The sequence below is a fragment of the Balaenoptera physalus genome (genome assembly GCF_965194825.1).
Source record: "Balaenoptera physalus genome assembly, chromosome: 4".
Classification (NCBI taxonomy): domain Eukaryota; kingdom Metazoa; phylum Chordata; class Mammalia; order Artiodactyla; family Balaenopteridae; genus Balaenoptera; species Balaenoptera physalus.
In genome coordinates this window covers 115,271,498-115,292,895 of record NC_138891.1, presented here as the reverse complement: position 1 = coordinate 115,292,895, position 21,398 = coordinate 115,271,498, and the positions used below count along the sequence as shown (strand labels likewise).

At 34.4% G+C, this 21,398-nt stretch overlaps 1 protein-coding gene across 12 annotated transcripts in view; it reads left to right on the top strand.

Annotated features, from left to right (window-relative positions):
* Positions 1-21,398, top strand: part of ROBO2 (roundabout guidance receptor 2) — a 1,245,885-nt gene that overhangs the window by 1,125,785 nt on the left and 98,702 nt on the right. For all 12 annotated transcript variants that reach the window (XM_082460293.1, XM_082460300.1, XM_082460302.1 and 9 more), the window contains exon 8: positions 16,864-16,988. In XM_082460293.1, the coding sequence (XP_082316419.1) occupies positions 16,864-16,988 (125 nt within the window). The remainder of the gene's footprint in view (positions 1-16,863; positions 16,989-21,398) is intronic.

The following is a 21,398-nucleotide window of genomic DNA, read 5'->3' as shown; positions in this document are numbered from 1 at the left end:
TACAAGCTGCATTTGAGTCAAAGAATTGGAAACTCTATGCAATTTACAGTTGGAATAAACACCTTCTTGCCTGTACTTTTGAGAGTGTAAGAAAACTCTTGATTTTGAGGATCATCAATGTGGGAAGTCCTACTGAAAGCAAACAATCACATACTTGCCAATGGAGCAAAGTAGTCTCCAGATTTCACTTCCTCATCTGCAATGTCATTAACACCTCAGAAAGAGTCCTGGAATCTAACTTCCCTAGTTGCTCTTTACCACAAAATCTAGACAAATGCCACTTTGATCATTAAAAATCCACCATCCCTTCTTGTGGTTTTGACTTTTTACTGTTCCAAAGGCATTCGTTATATGAGAGCAAAAGTACATCCCAGGACAGAGTTAAGTCTGAATGCTGAACTATTCATTTGTTTGTTTGGAAGACTCTTTTGATGAGGGAACTGACAGAAGAAAAGAGTCTAAATAGAGATAAATATCTTGCTTCCTATACCCATCTGTCTTATTTTCTATTGGAAGTCTTTCCCAAGCTTAAAAATAAAAAAGAACATCTATTTTGGAGATGGGCAACACATTTTTTCCTAGCAGCAACTCAAAACATAATGAGTAATTTGGAAAAGGACTGACAAATCTACCAGCTGCCTTGCTTGTGAAGCTGAGGCCTGCTCCATTTTGTGTCATGTATACCATATGCTAGATGGTGATTGCCTCCAGTATGGAAACTAAAAACTGAGTATATCAGGTGAAACTCATTTAAAATATCAAAAACAAATTGACAATACACAACGTTATGGAAACTTCCAATTATTTCCTAATTTAGTAAATCAAAAGTATGTTTCTTTTTATAGAATATAATTGGCCACACAAGAGTGTATAAGTATTGAGAAATATATACGTTTTTGGCAAAATTCCCATCTTTTATTATTATTATTATTTTAAAGAAGCAGCCACTATTCTAAACAGAAATCTATAGGGACATATTTTTTCAATCTTTTAACTGTTTAAACACAAAAATTAACATATCTTCATTTTAGAAAGTTCTTTTCTGAGTTGAAGTGGAGTTGTTTTTATAACATGCTCTGAAGCATTTTATTGAGGCCACCAAAAGATCCAATAAAAAGTGAGTGACTGAAAGAATTCATTCAGGAAAAAATAGAAGTCAGATAATGCTTTAAAAATAATGCAACTGGTATTTTCAACACCCCTACCCTCCACCCCACCTTGAAATTTGGAAAATTTAATTTGCTGGATTATAGTTCAACTTAATATTGGAAATATTACAGTTTTTTAAAAATCAGAAACTAGGTGGATATTTTATATGAATCCTTTCATGTCTAGATCCATTTTTGTGCAAAAGGCATCCTGAGTGTATCTTGGAAGGAAACCTATACTTTTATTCTCTTCAGCCTTTCTTGTTTGGGCAAGGTGTTACCCCATGACCTGAGGTGATCATCTCTCTCCTAGCAGCCCTTGATGTTTCCTACACTTGGCGCTAATTAGCTACTTTATGCAGTGTCCCATTTAATTTTTATTAAGCATCACATTTTTCATTGCTCCATATGTTTTGATTAAATTGTAGGTTAAAAAATGCATTGTATTTTGTCTTGTATATTCTAACAGAGTTTCCATAATGTGAAACGTTTAAAATATCTTTAGCTAATACTAATTTTTCAAGTGAAAAACAAGTAGTGGTTACTTCTCATGCTTGGCTGGTTTTAGTCACTGACTTAATTCTTTTGGAAGCACCTTGTGTGTTTGACAATGTCTGTTCAATGCCTCTAATTTGAAGGGTAGGTATGAAATTATTGAGTCATACTTTCTTTTCTCAGACCTTGGTGAAAATGTTTTATTGTTTTTGTATTGAATGGTACTGTAGGGAAGTACAAGGCTTACAGAATATTTTTATCCTCAGCTGGGATACCATTTTATGAATACAAATATGAATACCAATGTATTCCCTTCTTCCATAACTTTGCTGGGTTATACCTTGGCCTGATCACCCTGTGTCTAATGTTCCTAGGACAGCACAAACCCTAGAATCTGCAGATTCATCCTTTAATTTACTCTATTTCAAAATGGTTTCTTCTGTTTTATCTCTGAATACTTTCTCTGTCTCACTTCTTTTTCTCAAATACATCAGTTATATTGGCTTTCCTTTGTCTCAGTTCCATATTTGTTAACTTCTCTATAATAATTTTGAAGTCATCATTCTTTCACATTGTATTATTTCTTAATGCCTATTTATCACCTTCCTAACTTTTTCAATTGCAGTTATCATTTTTTCTTATTTCTAAAATATATTTCTTTAATTTACTTTAACTTTTTGTTCACTTCCTTGATAAGCTTGAACAAAGTATTCTTCTTCACTTGTGTTTTAATGCCTTTACCCCTTTTTGAGATTTTTTTGTTTGTTTCTTTTTTAAAGAGAGGCCCTGTTGTACATAATTCTATTTAGACTATGGACAACTATTTATTCTAAAGTATTTCTGTGTTCCCTTGGGTTATTTTTGGGCGATATAAATACTTTATCTCCCTTTGATTAATTGATTATGTTCTTTTCTGTCATTAATTAGTAAGTAATTAGTTAATATACAGTTCGCTTTATTTTATTTTATGTAGATCCTGTTTTATTCCCTATTGGATTATTAATCATCTAGTTAACTGCTGAAAATTAGGGTTTACATGTTTGGAGAAGAGAAAGTGAAAAGTATCAGGGTCATTCAGTAACCTCTACTTGGACTTTTATCTGGAATATTTTTTCAAAAAACATGCTATTTTCTCCTTGGTAAGCTAGTGATTCTGGTAATACACAGCACACCACTTTATGTTACAAGCTCTCTGTATTCCATAGGAAACACTCTTCATCTTCCTTCATACTCCCTGCTTTGTAATGAAGATGGTTTTTAGGTATTCCAGTTTTCTACTGCTGCATAACATGTTACCACAAATTGAACGACTTAAACAGCACCCGTTTTTTAGGCCGCAGTTCTGTAGATCAGAAGTCCAACCAGACTCAACTCGGTCCTCTTTTTAGCACCCCACAGGCTAAATCAAGATGTTGATCAGGCTGAGCGCTTCTCTGGAGACTCTCCAGAAGAATCTACTTCAGAATTCATGCAGGTTGTTGGCAGTATTGAGTGCTTTGTGGTTGTAGGATTGAAGTCCCCATTTCCTTGTTGGCTGCCAGCCAGAAGTTGCTCACAGTTCACTTGCTAACCTTTGCACATGGCTGCCAGCCACAGCCTTCAAAGTCAGCAGTGATCCCTTGAATCCTTCAGGGGCTTTGCTTTGTATCTCTCTCACTTCCCAGTCTGCTATCAGCTAGAGAAAATTCCCTGATTGAAAGGTCTTATGTGATTGGGTTAGACCCCTAAACTAATCTTAAGGTCCCTAAGACCTATCTTAAGGTCAACTGATTAGTTACCTTAATTACATCTGCGGAATCCCTTTTGTCACATAACATAACATAACCATGGGAGTAACTCCATGAAGGGAAGGTCATGGGGGCCCCCTTAAATATTCGCCATCCATAGTAGGCTTGGCTTTTTCTTTCCTTCAATACCTTCTCTCCAGACTTCTTAATTTTAGTTGGTTATCTGCAAAGTCATGCCTCATATTTCCCAAGTCTCCTTCTTGACTCTAGATCTCCTTTCTTTCTATCAAAGGATCATGGAATGGGCTCTCACAGTATTGACAGAAAATTTTTGTGAAATTGGCATTGATAGAGGATTGTGGATGGGGCTAGCTGTTGCTCACCTTGCATCCTCATTTTCCTCCGGATTTGACCTTGTTTGGCAGGGGTACTTCACAATTTGTGGTTTGAGGCAATGGTAGTTTTTCCATATTATTCATTTATTTTGTTATGTTCAATAGAGGAAGGTGGAGCAATAAGCCTTTACTCCATTACTCATTAATTTTGGGGTCTATCCAAATGAAAATAAAATAAACACTAAATTTGTTAACTTAGTAGTTAAAAGTACTATAAATATCAAATATCACAATAATGTAAATATTCTGGCTAGAAACAGTATTATGAGATTAGTATTAAGAGATTTCACTGGCTATTGCCAGAAAGAAATAGCATCAATATTTTAGTCACACCTTCTTAGAAAGTAAAAATTTTCACTTTTATAAGTTATAATAACTTGGTGACAGAAAGATATCATCATATCTATTTACATATGTATATACTGTAAAATATATATCATGATGTGCATTACACCTAAATATTATATGCATGACATTTGAATTACTGCACTACTTATTTAAACATATTAAATGTCACTCAAAGGAATAGTACATAATTAGATTCATTAAAAATATATAAACTACCAAATTAAATTAAATTTTGAGTTAAAATACGTCTGAAAGCTTTTTTAAATCTCTTACGGCAAACATGGCTTCCCAGATTCACTGAGGCTATTATTTTCATCTCCCCTACAAAACTATTAGCTCTTTGTCAGTAAATACATTGTTGTATTTATCTTTCTGCTGCCTCTAGGTCTAGCATAACATTTACATGTGGGAGGGGCACGCCAAATGTTGATGCAGTTAATTGATACACACATATGCATACATAGGTAATACTTGCCTAGAAAATGTTTATGCAAGCAGTTTTAAATAGTGCTATAAAAAGATTAAGCAACATTAATGGTAACAGGCCAATCATATAGTCCCCATTCTGCTAGTAGGAGATAAAACACAACAGAAAAGAAGGCACTAATGAGTTAGGATGGTGCCTTACTAAGCGTGTAATTAATGTTATTAAGAAACATTGCAGTTGCATATTAAAATTCCGTTAACTAAGCAGCCCTTCAGCTTCAGTACATTTGTTCCTTGCTTGCAAGTTTCCCCCCTTTTTTTTTCTGATTGGCATCTTCATGCAGTCTTTTTCTAAAAAAATGAGATAATGGGATGTGATCAGCCTTTGTGGTTTAGCTAGAGTGCTGACATGACAGTTCTGGCAAGTTGACAGGTTAAGTGAGTGAAAATGGATGTCTTGTCTCACCATTTACATGAAGAGCCATTTTTAAGCTATAGTTTTCCCTCCTCACCTCCACACTTACAACCTCTTCTACCCACAATACTGAGAACTCTAGTTTTCCCAGTTAGTATCTGGAGAGGGTTTTTTTCACCACTACTTGAACTACTTTTCTTCTGCTGGTGAAAATGAGATCTTTTTCAAAAATAATGTAAATATTGCCTCATTTAATGATTCATTAGTTTTTAAATTAATAGTATTTTCCTTGAAAATTAACAGTCCCTTAAAGAAAACAAAATTTTATTATTTTATTTCCTACTCAGTATTTTAGTTCAGAAAGCAAAGTAGAGAAGCAAAGCTAGATTGGTGAAGGACAGTATAATATGGGAAAATGTGATTTACAATTCAGAATTTGTTTAAATTTAATTTTTTTCTTAATTTGTAACTTGTAGAATTCAAAAGTTTATGAAATTTGCATGTTAGATTTCAGAATGATTTCCTATAGTTACATGATTTTCTGTACTTGCCTATAATTTAAGTGCAAATCTGAAATATAATAAAATCTAAAATGATCTGTAAACATATCCAACTTAGATACTTTATGAGTTAGCTATTTCATTTATTACAATATAGAAATATTTAATACCATTAGAGGATTAAGTTGGACTTGCTAAAGCCAGTAAAGACCATTTACACAGAAAAATACATGGTTCCACCAATATAATCCTTCAGTTTAACAAACAGACTTACCTGCTTTTCTAAAGGTGTCAGTGAAGCCAGGTGATGATAATGGTGCATTGGTGCAGTCTGGAAAACTTCTATCTCTAACATAATGCATGTATTTTTCCCTTTGTGAGGAACAACCTCACACCCTTCCTTTCTTACTTACTTAATCTCAAAAGAACAAATCTCTCTCTCGCTCTCTCTTTTTCTCTTTCAATGCTTTCCCCAACTGTTGGAGACAGACTGAGTCAAGTTACTCTCGTAATGGTGGGACATCCTGTATTACAGCAATTACCATGTTCATCATGTTGTGTCATGATTGATTGTTTGCATGTGAGTGTCCTCTGGTAGGCGGTAAGTTCCAGAGAACAGAGATTTTAGTACCCTCAGACCCTGACACCATATAAAACCAGTAAATGTTTGCTTAAAATAATTAAATGCTATTATGAGTTAAAGTGCCAACAAACATCTGAATTCATTTCTAGTACAAATTTATAATAATAAATTATTATTTTTATATTTATTTAATAATTTATTATTATTAAATAATAAGAATTTTATTTATTTATTTATTATTTTTTCCAGTAATATGTTGCCTTAAAAAATTAAGGTCAAATATGGCTATGTGATGAATTGGGAGATTGGGATTGACATGTATACACTAATATGTATAAAATAGATAACTAATAAGAACCTGCTGTATAAAAAATAAATAAAATAAAATTCAAAAATTTAAAAAAAGTTGGCTATGTGGTGGAGCTGTTTATTATAACACTGTTTTTATATGCTTGCAGTGAGATCTAAATGTGCAGGGTATTTTGAACCAAATGAGTTTATCCTTTTCAAAGGCATTCTATTTATTCTAGATAATTGTAGAATTATTTCATTTCTTATATTTACATTGCTCATTTTCAAGGAGAAGCATATTATCTGTGACTATACATTAAAGAACATGGTTTTAATCACTATCACAAAACATACACATACTTTTTTGTGTGTATGTCACATTTTCACCAAAACTCAGTACCTTTGACCCTCTTTGGAATTGCTTTCCCAGTTATTATAAATGTCAGTTGAGAAGGCCACTTACATTATTTTATAGTTATACTATATAATACATTTGACTAGCTTCATGGCCTACTTTAGTCATCAGATTTTGAACAACCATGAGTTACTTTTAGTTTTCAATATTATATGAACCTTCAAAAATTAGTCTTCCCACAGTCAATAAATTCCACAGCAGTGGTTAAAAAATATAAAGAGTATAGCTGCAAAATTGGAACACGTCTTTACTCATACAAGGATTGAATGCAGTTTGTACATGCGAGGGCTCTCATAGGTGGAGAGTAGAATATGAAATCTAAATAGATGAAGAATCTAAAGATTTTGATTCATTTCAGTCATTTTATTTTTTTGACCACTATACTTTCCATATTTATGAGAACAACAGACTATTCAGTAGTTTTACTTTTTCATTTTGACATTAAGAAAGCATATATATATATATGTATATATATAAAACATATATATTGAGAGAGAGATTATTAGATTATTGTTGAAAAAATGTATAGATATTGGTTTTTGTTATGGAATAAGAATTTTTAATATTAGTTAGAAGTAAGGTACTGGCTAGAAATCACAGCACTCATCCAGAAGAGTTATTGCCATGGACTCAGTAAGAAAATGATTAATTGGAAAGGTAGGTAATTTAACAATTTGATCGTTTATATTCCTGAAAAATAGTGACAAATGAACAAAATGTGATTAAGTGGGATTTATAAAAATGATCATTTTAAATCCTATATCCCTAAGTTATATTTTTCATTATAAATTCATTACTTCCTCTGAAATGGATTATGTGTTAATAAGTTTCAAATCAAATATTTTTATGACATTATGCATTTTCAGTATTATTAACAGAAATTCTTTTGAAATCAAGTGAAGTGTTAAATAGTAAAAATTCAATAGAATTAAATAAGTTGAAGAAACAATCATTTATCAATTAGAAGCCAGCCTGTTCTGATTACTGAGTAAGCATTCATCTCTTGCTCCTGCTCTACATTTCATGTTAATGAAATGAATTTTTGCTATTTCTTGTTGCTGAGGCTAAGCCTAATAACTAATTTTTTTTGCAGGAACTTTTAGAATTGGTAAACATTTTTATGTTGTTTTTGTCACTCTGGGGTGGTTGGCTGCTCATTTATCGTCTTTAAGTTATAGATTTTCATTTGGTGTATTGGGCATTCTTTACAGAGGGGCATATAAGAATCGGTTAGGAAAATTTTGCAAACATATTTTCTTTGACTTCTCCCCACCCAAATTACTATAATAGTGAGTTACTGTCACTGGTAAGAATGCATCATATTCTTTAGTATGATGAGATGGAAAAAAACGAGAGTATCTGCTTTAAATCAAGAATTTTATTTAGTGTTCACTATTTGGAGATTTTCCAGGCCAAATAAAGATACCATTTCATTGCAAAATAGTAGAAAGCACACCGTATCACTAAAGGTTTACAATGGAACAGAAGAATCAAGGCACACAGGGGGAACAAATAGAGAAACAACACAATACAAGCAAGGGCAAGTACCTTAAGTGGGAAGAAGACAAGAAAAGTACAAGATTAGAGTGTGTTCAGGTTAACCGTTGTCGACAAGGTGGATCAAAGGATAATAGATACCAAGATGGATTAACCACTAGAACAAGCAAATACGCATGCAAGTGATTGAAAGTAGACTGGTCTGCTGAAATGTTGGAGCTAGTTTAGGGACAGGTGAGCATCAGGATGGTAAAACCCTGGGCCAACTGATGGAAGACAAAATGCTACACAGAGGAGAATGATTTGCAAGCATTGCAATGGCAAGCAATAGAAAAAGCACTGTAGGCTTTTGAATAAAGAATCACTTGAAATAAGTATACTTAAGAAAGGTTGTACTTACAGGTGGCGCAGAAAGAGCAAGATTATAGGTTTTATGTACTTTAACAATAAAAGCAATTATTTAGAAAAAAACATGTTATGATTTTAACAACATTATACCATATTGGAAATTATAGCATATCATTCTTACCCTTCAGTTTGGTAATAGACATGACAGATTCTCAGTCATATGGTTTGAAGTAAACCATATGTGTTTAAGAGTTCCAACTATATCAGATAGATCAGAAGTCAAGTCCTTCTTCCTATCTATTGATTTAATCTTTAAAAGCCTTCATGAGATTCAATTTTCTGGTCTTTACATCATAATGATAGAAGTTAAGACATAGGGCTCTTTGGATATTAAATGAGATAATGCCTCTGGATGGTTTAACACACCTCCTGGCACTTAATAAGCACTCAATTAATTTTAATTATTGTTGTTGTATTAAGCAGTTTTCAACTTGCATATCTTTAAAACAAGCAAATGATGGAAGAATGTTTCAAATATGCTTATAATATATTATAATTTAACAAGCAAACAATATTAAATAGAAAAAAATTTTATACTTGAGTTTAGGATACAAAGTTCATAATGTTTATTGTTACAGAAGAAGAAGCTTATTCACTCAGGTGTAAAATTGTACCCAAAGGAAGAGCTGCTGGGTGTGCCTATAACCACTCTATCACATATTAATGTATGCAACTTCTTCATGACTGTCTCCATGTTCATGTCTGCCATGGAAAGTCATATTTTCCTGTAAAAACAACTCTGAACATGATGTGATAACCTTTAGGGTTCCCCATCCCACATCTCCAAGCCCAGCTCACGCAAGGCCTATGCTTCCTACTCGTGTTCAGCCATCTGATTTCCATATCACCCACTCACTCACAGCAGCGGGCATTAGCAGCAGCGGGCATTAGCGTAACAGAGCTGTAGTGTGACTTTGATTGAAGCCAGCTTAGGCTGAATGCAGTATCAAAGCATAACTTAGCAGAAATCAAATCTAATTTACTGCACATTGTATTTAAATTCTCAAAAACACAGTTTTGGGTGAACAGTACCAGACCTCTAATCTTTTTTTTTTTTTTCCTGTGTCTTCTTATAAGACCTTTTATTTTATTAGGTCTTATATTTAGTTTCTTGATAAAATTTCCTTAATTTTTTTTTAACATCTTTATTGGGGTATAATTGCTTTACAATGTTGTGTTAGTTGCTGCTGTATAACAAAGTGAATCAGCTATATGTATACATATATCCCCATATCCCCTCCCTCTTGCGTCTCCCTCCCACCCTCCTTATGCCACCCCTCTAGGTGGTCGCAAAGCAATGAGCTGATCTCCCTGTGCCATGCAGCTGCTTCCCACCAGCTATCCATTTTACATTTGGTAGTGTATATATGTCAATGTTACTCTCACTTTGTCTCAGCTTACTCTTCCCCCTCCCTGTGTCCTCAAGTCCATTCTCTACATCTGTGTCTTTATTCCTGTCCTGCCCCTAGGTTCATCAGAACCACTTTTTTTTTTTTTTTTTTTTTTTAGATTCCATATATATCTCTTAGCATACGGTATTTGTTTTACTCTTTTTGACTTCACTCTGTATGACAGACTCTAACTCCATCCACCTCACTACAAATAACTCAATTTCATTTCTTTTTATGGCTGAGTAATATTCCATTGCATATATGTTCCACATCTTCTTTATCCATTCATCTGTTGATGGACACTTAGGTTGCTTCCATGTCCTGGCTATTGTAAATAGTGCTGCAATGAACACTGTGGTACATGACTCTTTTTGAATTATGGTTTTCTCAGGGTATATGCCCAATAGTGGGATTGCTGGGTTGTATGGTAGTTCTATTTTTAGTTTTTTAAGGAACCTCCATACTGTTCTCCATAGTGGCTGTATCAATTTACATTCCCACCAACAGTGCAAGAGGATTCCTTTTTCCCCACACCCTCTCCAGCATTTATTGTCTGTAGATTTTTTGATGATGGCCATTCTGACTGGTGTGAGGTGATACCTCATTGTAGCTTTGATTTGCATTTCTCTAATGATTAGTGATGTTGAGCATCCTTTCATGTGTTTGTTGGCAATCTGTATATCTTCTTTGGAGAAATGTCTATTTAGGTCTTCTGCCCATTTTTGGATTGGGTTGTTTGCTTTTTTGATATTGAGCTGAGTGAGCTGCTTGTAAATTTTGGAGATTAATCCTTTGTCAGTTGCTTCATTTGGAAATATTTTCTCCCATTCTGAGGGTTGTCTTTTCGTCTTGTTTATGGTTTCCTTTGCTGTGCAAAAGCATTTAAGTTTCATTGGGTCACATTTGTTTATTTTTGCTTTTATTTCCATTTCTCTAGGAGGTGGGTCAAAAAGGATCTTGCTGTGATTTATGTCATAGAGTGTTCTGCCTATGTTTTCCTCTAAGAGTTTGATAGTGTCTGGCCTTACATTTAGGTCTTTAATCCATTATGAGTTTTTTTGTGTGTATGGTGTTAGGAAGTGTTCTAATTTCATTCTTTTACATGTAGCTGTCCAGTTTTCCCAGCACCACTTATTGAAGAGGCTGTCTTTTCTCCATTGTATACTCTTGCCTCCTTTATCAAAGATAAGGTGACCATATGTGCGTGGGTTTATCTCTGGGCTTTCTATACTGTTCCATTGATCTATATTTCTGTTTTTGTGCCAGTACCATACTGATTACTGTAGCTTTGTAGTTTAGTCTGAAGTCAGGGAGCCTGGTTCCTCCAGCTCCGTTTTTCTTTCTCAAGATTGCTTTGGCTATTTGGGGTCTTTTGTGTTTCCATACAAATTGTGCAATTTTTTGTTCTAGTTCTGTGAAAAATGCCATTGGTAGTTTGATAAGGATTGCACTGAATCCTATAGTATAGTCATTTTCACAATGTTGATTCTTCCAATCCAAGAACATGGTATATCTCTCCATCTGTTTATATCATCTTTAATTTCTTTCATCAGTGTCTTATAGTTTTCTGCATACAGGTCTTTTGTCTCCTTAGGTAGGTTTATTCCTAGGTATTTTACTCTTTTTGTTGCAGCGGTAAATGGGAGTGTTTCCTTAATTTCTCTTTCAGGTTTTTCATCATTAGTGTATAGGAATGCAAGAGATTTCTGTGCATTAATTTTGTATCCTGCTACTCAACCAAATTCATTGATTAGCTCTAGTAGTTTTCTGGTAGCATCTTTAGGATTCTGTCTGTACAGTATCATGTCATCTTCGAACAGTGACAGTTTTACTTCTTCTTTTCCGATTTGGATTCCTTTTATTTCTTTTTCTTCTCTGATTGCTGTGGCTAAAACTTCCAAAACTATGTTGAATAATAGTGGTAAGAGTGGGCAACCTTGTCTTGTTCCTGATCTTAGAGTAAATGGTTTCAGTTTTTCACCATTGAGACAGACCTCTAATCTTAATTGACCTTTTTATATCTGGGTCTAGTCCTCTGGAAATCACACTAGGTACTTTTCTTAAGGAGCTATTGTTTTTAACTAGTACATGTGTAATTGAACATTGAATTGTGCCACTCTGTTTTCTTCATTTCATTTCTTGTTATAGCTGAAGCAATAAAGTATCATCCCTTAATAGGTTAAGCAAGTCGGTCGTTACATCATAGTTACAAGAGATTTGTCTAATGCTTCAGGTTTTAGAGAAGACATAAAAAATATGTATTTTGTAGTCTTCTGTCTTAGAAATATATGAGAATTGCCATTTCTATAACTAGCATATTCTTCTGGAGTTTATAACTCAAACTCTTTAATTCACATTGGGTTTAAATATGTGTTTTGGATTGTCATCCTGAGGACCTAGTTGTGTTTTTTCATATTTAATGAGAGCCATCTAGAAAATCCATTTTGTGTATAGCACACTTTGTGCTAGCGTGCTGTGTTGATAAAATGCCACCTCTCTGCCTACTCCCTCCCATTGGTGCCATCGGCCAAGTACTGTCTTTTCAAACCATTTTCACTGCCACCTGGCAGAAATACTGAAACTGTGAAGTGTTATCAGAAGAATTATTGATGCAGTTTTTCATTTTAAAACCTCAAAAATAAATTCCTTCAGCAGATATCCCTTCACAGAAGATTACAGTATAGGTCTTGGGCAGAGAAGGAAAGTCTACAGAAGTAAAAGTGATTGATGCAGTTGGTTTTGGTGGCTCAACTTCAGATGACAATAAGAAAAAATGTACATTTTCAGAGACTTGAATACTTTTAAAATCTTTTGCTTTGTTAAATGCTTTAATATCTTTATTTTTTAATTTTAAAAATGAAAAGGTGATTCTAGTTTCAGCAAGATCAATGTGATTTAATTTTGGGTGACAAGAAGCAATTTGGTACATTAGAAATACAGTGTATTTATTATAACTTGGAATAAAAGTACAGTATATATAAACATCACATGAAAGGATATTTCATAGCATGAATAACACAAATGCTGATAGCATTTCGTTACTAGTCTTTAAAACTTCATTACTGAGTAAAAACTCAAGAAACTTTGATATCCTGGTCTTTTAGATTGTATCATCAGTGGTAAATATTGCACTGTGATATTGCAGAATTTCTTTGTCCTTTAAGAATTCTTATAAAATATTATATTTAGGTGCTACTATGAATATAGCAATTCTCAACTGGATTTGCTGTCCCAACTTGCTAAGATTTTTCAGCCTCATATCTGCCTTTTCTCTTTTAGGAAGAGCATTCTTTCTAGAACACAACCTTATTATATCTTTCTTGCATAAGCATCTGTGAAAAGATCTCCATACTTTCTAGGGCAAAATTTAAGCTCCTTTAGCATAAATTATCTCACCCTACCTATGTCACTTCTGCATCCCTGATTTTATTTTTAAAATCATTTATATCCTCCCAGCACATCTGCTTCCACAGGTCTCTGCCTGTGTCTGCCTCTCTCTGTCCCAGGTGACCTGAGTCCTCTCCATCTCGTGAACTCTTAACTTGTGCTTCAAAGCACAATTCAAACATAGCCATCTCCTGGCATCTTTCCTCTTTTTTCCTCAGCAGTTACTTGATCTAGTTTGTGCACTTCCACACTTTTTCCCCTGATGCCCCCTGCATATTTCTATTATTATACAAATCATATTCTGCTGTATTTGTTTTTATTTATTCATTTAATAGGAAGTCTCTGCCATAGGTTATGAACAACTTTTTATTCTGTTTTCTATCTCCTGTACCAAGCAGAATGTACCATAGTTTGTAGCCAGTCAATACATTTTTGAACGAGTAAATAGATGAATCATATCTTTTTCAGAAAGTGGATTGATAGATGTGGTTATTCGCCAGTCCTTATTTTGGGGGTTATGTTTTAGCAGCTGTGTTAAAATTGTAGGATCTGGATTCCAAAGCATTTTACAAAATCGCTCATCTATCCAAAGGTTTTTGAAAGCTTGAAAAATCAAATTTAAGAAGTCTATAGTTTAATATTTAAAGTACAAATGGTAATTTTACTGAGATAGATAGATGATAGATAAACAGAGTTAGCATAATATGCTTAAAACTATAAAATATGTTTTCATTTGATGTTTCATCTGATGATTTTAATCATGTGTATTCTCAGTTATTACATTTTTAAAATTATATAAAGAAGGATTTTATGGTTCATATGGGGCTCTAAATTTTTACTAACTAGTTTTACTAGCTAGTTATGAGAGCCAATTCAAATTCTTTCTGGTCCAAAGCAATACAGATGAACTAATAAGCTGTGTATGTGATTTTCATCAAAGACTGTTAACTGATTTTTACTATATTGACTTTTATTTTAGTTTTTATTTTTGATAATGAGGTACAAGCTAAGTTACTCAGTACTTCTTACTTAGTGTCCATGTTGGCAGTAAACTTTTTTTCATAGAATTACTAAGAATTAAAGAAATATACATTGATCTTTAAATTTTTTTAATGTATATAATTTTTCTTAGGTATTACAGATGATAGAGACCAATCTTAAGTATTTTTGGGTATAACTATCGGTGGTTTTACATCTCTATTGAAAAATGGACACTGCAGTGTTTTAAGAGTCGTACCTAAAGTAATTTTGTAATGTTGATTTAAACTATCATTCGTATTAGAAAAAATGGAACAAAAATCAATGTATCTGCTGATTCAGTGGAATTGTGTAGAAATAACAAGAAGATCATAAGAAGTAAGTAATCTCCTAAAAATACAGGGCAACATAAATCACATCCTGTTCAAATAGATCCATAAATCTGGGTTCTTCATCCTTTTAAACTGAATCTTCTATTATCTATAGCTGTAGAAGAAAATTTCACTTAGTAGATTTATTCCTTCTGTCTCTGAGGTGTGTGTTGAATGTGTTGAATTAGGAGGCAGTATAATAGGACACCAAAAAATAAGCCACTACAAATCTCTTGAGTTTTTTGAAAAAATGCTGCTGCTGTTTCTATGCTAGCACTCTTGTAAGGATGAGTAACTGGTTGCATGTTTGAGGATACCCTACATTTACTCCGTTCTTGGACCTACAGTTATGTACTCCTAAAGGACTGAAAGAATTCTGGGTAAAGGACTTTACCGAATGATGCTTGCTGTTAAAATTCTTCAGCGCTCAAATTTTAGGACTGTGGCCATGAACACTGGGTTCTAAAAATTCGAGTTCATTTTAAAGTTTTTTTCTTGGTCTTAAGTTTTCTAGTATAAGCCAGGAGTTACACTGGAAACAGATGATTAGAAAAGTCATAGAATAAACATGCTGTTTTCTCTTCAACAGGAGTGGATTTTAGTATGAAGAAGATGTCCTTGTGAAAATGTCCAGTTACACAGTCTGCTGTTTTTCACTTTCTTCTTTCTCTTTATAATTAGCCCCAAATTTAAATCTGAACTTCCTTAGCATTTTTACCCCATCTCTTTATTTTCTACTGGAGTTCCTTGTACCTAGGTCTCATTATTTTTGCCTACACCATTTTACTGGCCTTCAGTCAGACTGCCTACTTTATTCACTGATCTGTCTCGCTCACAATCTATATACTACATTCATTAGAGGGTTAAAGCTTCCAAAATTTTTGCTTTACATTTATCACTCCTCAGCTTAGAAAGAGTCAGAATAAAATTCTCAGTTTGTCTTCTCAGGCCATTCTTAGACTGGATACAAATCTATCTTTTGTAGCCAATGCTGTTTATACAATGGGGACTTGCCATTCCTTTGGGATTACACACTGTATGCTAGATGTGTTCTTGCTTCTTACACTTTGCTCAGTTAGCTCCTTGCTTGGAATATGTTCACTTCTCCACTTCTCTAAATGCCACCCCTTCCTCCAAGTCTCCATAACGTCCACCTCCTGCATAAAGCCTTTCACAGCTACCGTAACACAAAGGGATCCCTCTCTCCTGAAGTCCTATCACACTTATGATGTGTACTATAATTTAAGTGCTTCTCCTCTGTGCTCTGAGAGCACCTCTATCATTGAACTTACCACAGCCTTAGAGAATTGTTGTTTTAATTTCGCTGTTGTTGTTGTCATCATGATCATGTTCTGTATTTTCTCTTAGACTATGAGTACCTTCATGGCTGCAGGGTAGATGATTTTGTCTGTGTATCTTTAGTGCCCAGTAGGGGAACATAGTAATTGCCAAATGCTCATTGATCTAAATGAAATGAATTAAATAGAATCAACCACTTTCATATGTTTCTTTATATTGTTAGTTATCTTTGTATGTAATTCCCATCTCTTCAGTTCTTTGATATTTTCAACACTTCAACTCCTCTGGTCTAGAATATCAGCAGTTTGAGAATAGGTATCATATTTTTTTCCTTCTGGTATCCCTGTGCCCAGTACAATGTCTTGCAAATATTACAAGAACAATTAATGTTTGTTAGTAGATTGATTTCACAGGAAGGAGATATTTGAGTAATGCAATGCTTCTTTTTCTCTCTTCATTCAAAACACAGAACCATATTGGGAAACCATGTTTTTTCTTAAAAACTTTAGAATATCATTACAAATCTATTTTCCTATGCAAGTATAGGGGCTGAAGGGTTTACAGTGTACATTTAAAATGTGTCTACGAATACATTTACTTCTTTCCTCACATTTGATATAGTGCTCTTTTTCTTTCCCCATTGTGTTTTGAGAAATACTTAAAAAAAAATCAAAAACTGTAGCCTCTGTCTGGCACTGAGCAATCCACCTAGTATCAGATTTTCTCTTTGATATATTTTTCTTTGTCAACAGTTTATATTGACACACTTTCTTTCCTTTTAAATTATAGCTCCTCCACAGTTTGTGGTTAGGCCAAGAGATCAGATTGTTGCTCAAGGTCGTACAGTGACATTTCCCTGTGAAACTAAAGGAAACCCACAGCCAGCAGTTTTTTGGCAAAAAGAAGGCAGCCAGGTGAGTGTAAGCCTTGACTGCTTTTCTGAAATCTCTGAACTCCCCGTCTCTAGTGATCCTCAAAGTTTGTCTTTCCTTTCTTGTTGTCAATGTTGAATTTATTTTATTTCTGAAAAAGAGACCAATTAATTCTAAAATTAGCGGGAGTCAGATGCTTTAATATAACATTCTTTTTTTCTAGTGTTAATTCTCTAATATTTTAATCTTACGTCAAATAGATACAATGCAGTGTAACCAAATTATCTGGAAAAGTCTAACCCGTAGCTGTTTAAAATCTCCTAACAGAAAGGTAAGTTTGCTTTCTTGCATTGAGCTACATTGGGATAAGTAAGTGAGTTAGTATATATAAAGCACTTAGGACATCCTGGGCAAATGTAAAACAGTCAAAAATATTTCCATTATTAATCAGCCTAGAAACTAGTTTCAACCCCCTTTCATAGATATGTAGTATAAATACCTTTTCTTTACCGTTAATTTAAGCACGCTTCCATTTAAGAGTAGGAGAAATATTTTCTTCCATCATCCCTTCTGGATTCCCTCATAGTGGGGTTAGACAGGAAATAGTACATTAAATACCAGAAAAAACCAACACTTGTCTGGTCTTTGCTGTGCCCTGGTTTGTCCTCTCGGGGCCCTCTCCGGGCAGCATGACCTCTCAGACTCTGCTAAAAGCGAATTGAACGCACCAGTTTTCTCATTTAGAACTTGGTCCAAACTTGGACAAGCAGAGGCTTCTAGGTTCTGAGGCAATGAGTGGAACTTCCAGCTTAAACCAGATCAGAAATTGAGTTCTTTGTCTAAAGACATTCCTGAGGGACCTAGAGATATTTTCGTTCTAGTCTCTCCAGAAGCATTCCGAAGGAGGCATACAGTTCGCAGGAGGAGACCTACTGGTGTTCCTCCTCAGCACCCTCTGGTTGTTAGTCCAAGTTCTGGAAGAATTTCCTGGGCAAACACGGAAACCATGATTAAAAGTCTCAGGCAATCTAAAAACTTTGCCAGAGACGGAAAATGCTTTAGACTAAGTTAAGAGAACCTGTTGATCAAAACTCGTGTATGATTATCTGGGTAGAGAGACGTCAGGAAGTTTCACTCAGCCGTCATTTTGCATTGTTGTGAATTCCTATACAGTTCTGTACCACCTGAGGCTAGCAGTTTTAACATCTCAGTATGGACGGGCAAATTATCTTTCTTCCTTTCCTCAGTGCTCTTTGTTGGATTCACTTCCCCCATGATTTGTGGGATGGAAATATAGTGATGAGAAGGATAAGGTAAAGTTCTGGCCACTGGCTTATCCCACATCAGGACTGTTCCAGGACTTAATTGCCATCTTTTTTATCAGTTAGTAACTATACAATAGATTTCTACTCATAGACTTCCTTGATTCTTCACTTAAAAATTGCTTTCAGATTAAAACATCCCAAACTCTAAAGTGAGTGTAAAGCAACATGATATAGTTATAACACACTTGAACATACACACACACACACACACACACACACGTACCCTGAAAAAGGAAAGAATTCTAAAGCCATTTTCCCTCCGTATAATTTTTATAATCTTTGTAGCACTGTTTAAATTTACTGAAGCTCATTTTCTTAATCTAAAATTTGAGGATAACATATTTTACTTCACATAAGTTATGAAGATTATGTGATTAAGTTAGTTTATATGTAAAAATGCTTTACACATTTTGAAGGTTAGAAATGGGGAAAATGCAGAATGCATCTGCCTTCCCTTGTTCCTGGCTGAAGTGGCAAGTTCATGCTTCTGCTCAGGCCAGGCTGCTAGGGCCAGAGGTATCCCTCTGCCCATGCACAGAAGCTCAGCACCACTCTGGTCACCTCTGTCCCCAGACCCACATCGTGCCTGAGAAGGCAGGAGGGGATGAACCTGGAGAGCCCTGGTAGCCTGTCAAGATTCTCACTCCTGCCTGTAGCTCCTTCCCTCCACCCATTCGGGGAGGTATGGGGTCCACAGAAGTTACTTTCTCAAACCACTGATAGTAAATATATTTATGTGAATATATTATTTATTTATAAATGATACAAATATAATGATATAAAGCAATTTGATTGTTGCAGATTTACACTTTAAATCCATGTAGTGAGTTAAATCTCATTATAACTTGTTATCATGTAGATACAGCTATATCATGTGTAAATCACATGCCCTAAAATAGCTTCAGGTTTATACATGCTATTGCATAAAATGTATATTGGTCTTGTGGCCCAATGAGCATGATATTTAAATATGCTACATTGTGTTTTAATGTTTTTTAAACAAGTAATGATCAAATAGCATTAAAGTATTTCTTTTTCTGTTATTTGACAAAGTGGCATGTAATTCCAGAGATATTAATCTCTGGGAAAAATTTTCAAGTTAGGTGATTTGATTTGATTATAATCTTAGGCCTTGTTTTCTTTATTTCACCTATCTCCCTCACATTAGACAGAGGGGTCGGGGGAGAGAGGAAAGGGGAGAGAGAGAAAGGAGATTGTGAATGAGAACAAAAGAGAAATGCTTGAGCAAATTGTAAATTTTCAAATCATGAATTGGGACATTAGGAAAAATAAATCGGTCTTACTGTCTGCAGTATCCAATTTTTACAGTGATCTATGACTATCCATCAGTATAGAGAGTTAAGAGCCTGGACTTAATGGTCCATATTCCTCAATATGTGCTGATAATGCCAATTAGCACTAATAGGATACCCAGGCACTTCAAGGCAAGAAGAGCTCTGTAGAATTCCTGGGTTTTGCTTGTCATCCATTTTCTTTTGCCTGTGTCATACAAACAGGGAATAAAGATGATGGGTTAACCTCAATCATATGCCATTTTTCATGTCATCGAATCATTTAGAAGGTGGACTGATAACACATTGTAGAGGAAGAGATCTCGGAGAGAATTAAGCCCATCTGATGTATTAGTGCTATGTAAATTAGTATTCTAATGGCTAATTGTAGGAAAGTGCACACTTTGAGTTATTGTATCATTTCCAAGTGGCTTTAAAATTTAGACCCTTCTCTTTCAGATGGTTTATTTCAGTAATATATTTGGATTCCACAGGAGAATTAGCTTGTTCTCAAATTATGCTTCATATGTATGAAAAAGTCTAGCCTTATATAGTAATACAAATTTTATAGGAAGGCAATAGCATTTTGAGATTATATTCCTGACATGCTAGCAAACATCACCTCTTTTAGAAAAGGTTTAATAACATAGTATGTTTATGTAAAGTGGGCTTACAGTGTCACACTCGAATCTAATAAAGTGGACATCCATCATGTTGCAATAAAGAGAAGAGCTTCTAATTAAAGTAGGACCTCATTCGCAGGATTAAAGTCATTTAGCGTAATTGAAAAGTGTTAATACCCTATTTTATCCTCTTTCATTGGTATTACTTCAAGGGTAGAAACATTTTAAGGGGAAAATGTGTCTTATGCCTTTAATTGAATGTTATTACCTCCTGATTGTAACATATTGAAACTGTTTAATTACAAACCTGGAAAATTAATTACTATGTCGAGAAACAGATCCCAGAGGGTTATAATGTTCTTTTTTGTAAGTAAATACAACATAAAAATTGATATGTCCTTATTTATAATCCAACTTGGAAGCATATCTCAATATAATTTATTATATCCAAATTTTTTTTTAATTGAACAACAGTAAAGCAACATAGGTCATCCAGGTTAACATTACTGCTCTCCTATAAGAACGTTCACAATTTTGTGATTTGGCTGCTTGTATTTAATATGAGTTATATAGGAAACTAAAGAACCTTTTATTTTTTGAAAGGGTAATATTATGAAATTCTTTACCATCACACGCATCCTTCAGAAACATCCCGCATCTTCTTTTTATTTTCAGTGACTTGGTTAATCTTGCTCAGACGGTAGCCTTTATACCTAGCTCCTTTCAAAGCTGTTACAACCTGCAGAAATCTTATAGCAGAAGGAGATTCAGCTGTCTCTCTGTGTCAGTCTCAGTCACACACTTTTGAATACCTTTAGGAGAAATTCAGTTACTTATGTCGAATATTCAAAAGGGTCAGCAGAAAATATTTTTGCGTTCTCTAGTGGTCTGCAGTTTATAAAACACGTACACAATTGCTGTTACATTCCAGATCACGCTGTCTTATGAGTTGAGTCAGATGAGCATTATTATGTCCATTTTACAGATGAGGAAACCGCGTTTCAAAACTGTTCAGTAACTCACAGAAAGTCAGGCAGAGAGTAAAAGGTCACGATCCAGACCTAGATGATTGTTCCTTCAGCCAGAGCATGCTCGCTTCTTAGAGCACATCATTTTCCCATGATGGGAAAAAAGTTTCCCAGTGAGACTCACTGTGTGGCCTTTAACCCTTTTGGTACCGTATTTTTAAATCTTTGTGTTTTCTTTTTCCAG